This window comes from Cynara cardunculus (assembly GCF_001531365.2).
Source record: "Cynara cardunculus var. scolymus isolate 2C chromosome LG 15, CcrdV1, whole genome shotgun sequence".
NCBI classification, from domain to species: Eukaryota; Viridiplantae; Streptophyta; class Magnoliopsida; order Asterales; family Asteraceae; genus Cynara; species Cynara cardunculus.
Window position 1 is genome coordinate 14,200,223 of NC_037542.1, and position 3,853 is coordinate 14,204,075.

At 36.9% G+C, this 3,853-nt stretch overlaps 1 protein-coding gene and 1 long non-coding RNA gene across 2 annotated transcripts; both read left to right on the top strand.

Annotated features, from left to right (window-relative positions):
* The first annotated feature begins 401 nt into the window (after positions 1-401).
* LOC112528416 lies at positions 402-2,526 on the top strand. The gene has a single exon (XM_025139440.1). The coding sequence runs from the start codon at positions 518-520 to the stop codon at positions 2,315-2,317; it is 1,800 nt and encodes a 599-aa protein (XP_024995208.1). The 5' UTR covers positions 402-517; the 3' UTR covers positions 2,318-2,526.
* A 300-nt stretch (positions 2,527-2,826) lies between these two features.
* Positions 2,827-3,853, top strand: LOC112527119. Its single transcript, XR_003070718.1, has 2 exons — positions 2,827-2,937; positions 3,572-3,853. It is a non-coding gene; the product is annotated as an uncharacterized LOC112527119 (long non-coding RNA).

The window sequence follows — 3,853 nt, forward strand, 5'->3', positions numbered from 1 at the left end:
ACACAAAAAATGAGGAATTTCAAATAGTTAATTTGATACTAATATCGATATATTTTTGTCAAATTTTTATGATATCTTCAAACATATATTTTATTCAAAGATAAAAATATCATCGTTTTCTCAAAATCACATAAAGTCATATTATAACATCGACTGAGATAAAAAATAAAATAAAATATTAAAATCATAATGTAATCCGTTGCAATACGCGAGTTCGCTTCTAGTAAAATTATGATAAAGAAAACGGAAAAATACATTTTTCTTTAAAGTAGACAATTATTTTTTGGAGAAAATAAAGTAAATAAGATAAAATATTAATTTTAAAATATAAAATATTAATTTGTGGAGTTATATGAAACAGAGGGGGGAGGCCAAGAGAAGTTAAGTGAAGCACGTCGGTTCGTCTTCCACTCGCCAACTTCCGTCTTTCAGATATGCACAATAAACCGCCCGATTCTAACTTCCCGTTCTATAATGTTCTGATTCATTCCATAATCCATTTTCTTTCCAAACCCCAATGGATCGACACATCTTTCAATTCAATCAAGTTGATGATCACCATCAACAACCACCCATCGAAGAAGTCTTATCGTTTCCGATCGTTTTATCCGACCGAATTCTTCACGCCGTCGACGACTCAAAATCCTACAAACTCGAGTGCGCCGATGTCGGTAAACAGGTTGATCGTCTATCTCAGATGCTTCGGTCCGCCGTCCGGCTTGCGAACTCCACTCCTTCCTTCTACGAACGTCCAGTCCGCCGTATCTTCACCGACGTTGCCAAAACCCTAAACCGTGCATTGAATTTAGTACGGAAGTGCCGCCGCGGGGGTTTCTTTCGTCGCTTCGTTAGCATTGTTGGTGTTGTGGATTTTAGGAAACTGTTTAACCTCCTCGACGCGTCGATCGGTGACGTCAAGTGGTTGCTCAGCATTTTTGATGTCGACGGAGAATCCGGTGGAATTGCCGGCGGCGGAGGTATTGTTCTTTCTTTACCGCCGATTGCTAGTAACGATCCGATTTTATCATGGGTTTGGTCTTATATAGCTTCACTTCATTTCTGTTCAATCAATGTGAAAATTGAAGCTGCACATGAATTGTCTTCGCTATCCCGTGATAATGATCGAAATAAGAAGATCATAATTGAAGAAGGCGGCATTTCGCCATTATTAAAGCTTCTAAAAGAGAAATCTTCGCCTGAAGCCCAAATTGCTGCCGCTATGGCACTTTGTAACCTGGCTAATGATCAAAACAATACTCGGGTAATCGTCAATGAACATGGTATCCCGAATATAGTACAGATTTTTCGAAATTCCCCAATTCTGGTTCAAATTGAGGTTGCCAAATTGATAGCAAGAATGGCAGAACATGATAGCGTTTCCCAAGAGGGTTTTGCAAGAGAGAATGTGATAGGATCACTTGTTTCATTTTTGTCATTCAACATGTTCATAGATGATGATGGTCTTCGTGGTAAAACTAACAAGTTCTTGAAGAAAGTCATTCATCCAAATGTTGAGATTAATACCCAAGTGGATAGAAGTTTGATTATGTGTTCTGATAATAGTAACAAAAGGGGCAAAAAAGAGCCACAAGATTTGATACTCGAGTTCAAAACCAACTGTTCTGGAGCACTGTGGATGCTTGCTAGAGGTAGTATTGCAAACAGTAGGAAAATAACAGAAACTAAAGGGTTATTATATCTGGCTAAGCTTATTGAGAAAGAAAATGGGGAATTGCAGATCAACTGTTTGATGACAATAATAGAAATCACAGCTGCAGCTGAATACAATCCTGATCTTAGAAGATCAGCATTCAAGACTAATTCCCCATCTGCAAAAGCAATAGTGGATCAGCTTCTTCGATTGATTCATGAATCAGATAATCCGGTAACCAAAATTCCAGCCATTAAAGCAATCGGGCATTTGGCTCGAACCTTCCCTTCTAGAGAGACTCGGGTCATTGGTCCTCTAGTTAAACAACTGAGTCACAAGAATCCAATTGTGGGAACTGAATCAGTCATTGCTCTTTGTAAATTCACATGTGAAGAGAACTTTCTTCATGCAGAGCACTCAAAGACTATAGTTGAGTTTAAAGGGTTGCCACCCTTGATGAACTTGTTAAGGGGGAATGAGAGGACACAGTATCATGCTTTGGTTCTTCTGTGCTATCTTGCAATGCATGCTGGAATCAATGAATCATTTGAACAAAGAAGACTTTTGACAGCTCTTGAAGGTGCCGATAACTCTGTTGCTTGTCGGCATTCTGAGTTGAGGGAATTGGTAGCAAAGGCCGTTCAATATCTCAAGATATTAAGCTAGTAACCACGTATAGGCGAGCTTTGTAATTATGGGGGACAGTTTTCTTTTTTCTTTTACTTCATTTTTGGAACAAAAGATGAAATATTAATCGTGTCTTATCAATCAACTCCAGACATATCATTACTTTATTTAGTTATCTTTTTGTCTGGAGTTGGTTGAGAAACGTAAACTTTATCGCGGACCTGAGGTAAAAATGTAATTTTTTTACGGACGGGATATAAAGTATAATTTTCTTTTGTCTTTTAGCTGGATCCACAATTGCAGAGAAAAAGACCCCATCTTAGCTATTCAGACCCTTTTACCACTTTTGCCCACAAAAATTGTAGCGTTTTGACTTGTTCAAATTGGATGCTATGAAAGAAAAACTGCAATTTCCATGGACAATAGCTGTTAGCCCTCACATTTGGAGAACCCATTTGCCAATTTTTAAAAAAGTCAACTCTTCTAATCATGATGTGGTTGACTTTTTTAAAAAGAAAAGTCAACCTTAAGCACCTATTTGAGGAATCCAAAACTCTGGTTGAAAGCTAATTAAGAGATGATGGGAAAGTTTTCTCCTAAACTAATGATTCTGGTGGCCGTCTTTCTACTATTACTTCATGCCAATTCTATCATCTCAGGTACCTCAACTATCTCTAACTTTTTTTTAAAGGGTGGGTTTTTGGTGTGTAACTCAGTTGGTAAAAAGATGTGGTGACTTTGTTTAAATATAAGATTGGTTTTGGGTTCAATCCCAGATCATCTGCTAACTTCAACCGCTGAGTGAGTCAAAAAATATCATCTCATATTGGTGTCCTTGAAGACAGGTTTCGTATGGGAATGATTGAGGTTGACGGTAATCAACTATTTGTCTAAATATTTTCAAGGGTGGACTTATATAAAGAAATATGTTGCGGGCTACCGCCTCATGATTCTGTAATAATTGAAAAACATTACATTTTAAAGGGTGTCATTATATCAGTTCGTTGGGTGCTCTCTCTCTCTCTCTCTATATATATATATAGAGAGAGAGAGAGAGAGAGAGAGAGAGATGCCAGGTTCGGAGGAAAATTTAAAAAAAAATGAAAAACTGAGAAACACTCTGGTAACCATTCATCTGGACGGTATGTACATGTGCATACCGATAATTGAAGTTGTTTCTTGGTTTTTTATGCATATGTGTATACCAGACAAATTGCTTAAAGTTACAAATAACTTATCTTGTTTGATTTCAAGTAGATATTTGGGTATAATTCTATTGTTGTGTGTAATTAGATGATGATTGTCGATATATTAAAAAATCGAGGAAGTTGATTCAAGATTGGCAACAGAGCATCATAGCTTCCAAGAGTCAAAGAAAGCTAAGAAAAGTGCCATCTCCACCGTCACCAAAGCGAGGCAAAACTCGAAATCTAATAAACGAAAGTATATAAATTTGATTGGTTCAATTCATGTTCATGTTTTTAGTTAAACCGGAAAAAAAAACGACACGCGATGTCAATAACAAGTTGTACACATTTTTTTTAATTCAATAGACATTATTTTTTATGTTATAAA

What these genes read in the sequence shown, in the direction of transcription:
- LOC112528416 (XM_025139440.1), top strand. Translation starts at nt 518, where the DNA reads ATGGATCGACACATCTTTCAATTCAATCAAGTTGATGATCACCATCAA.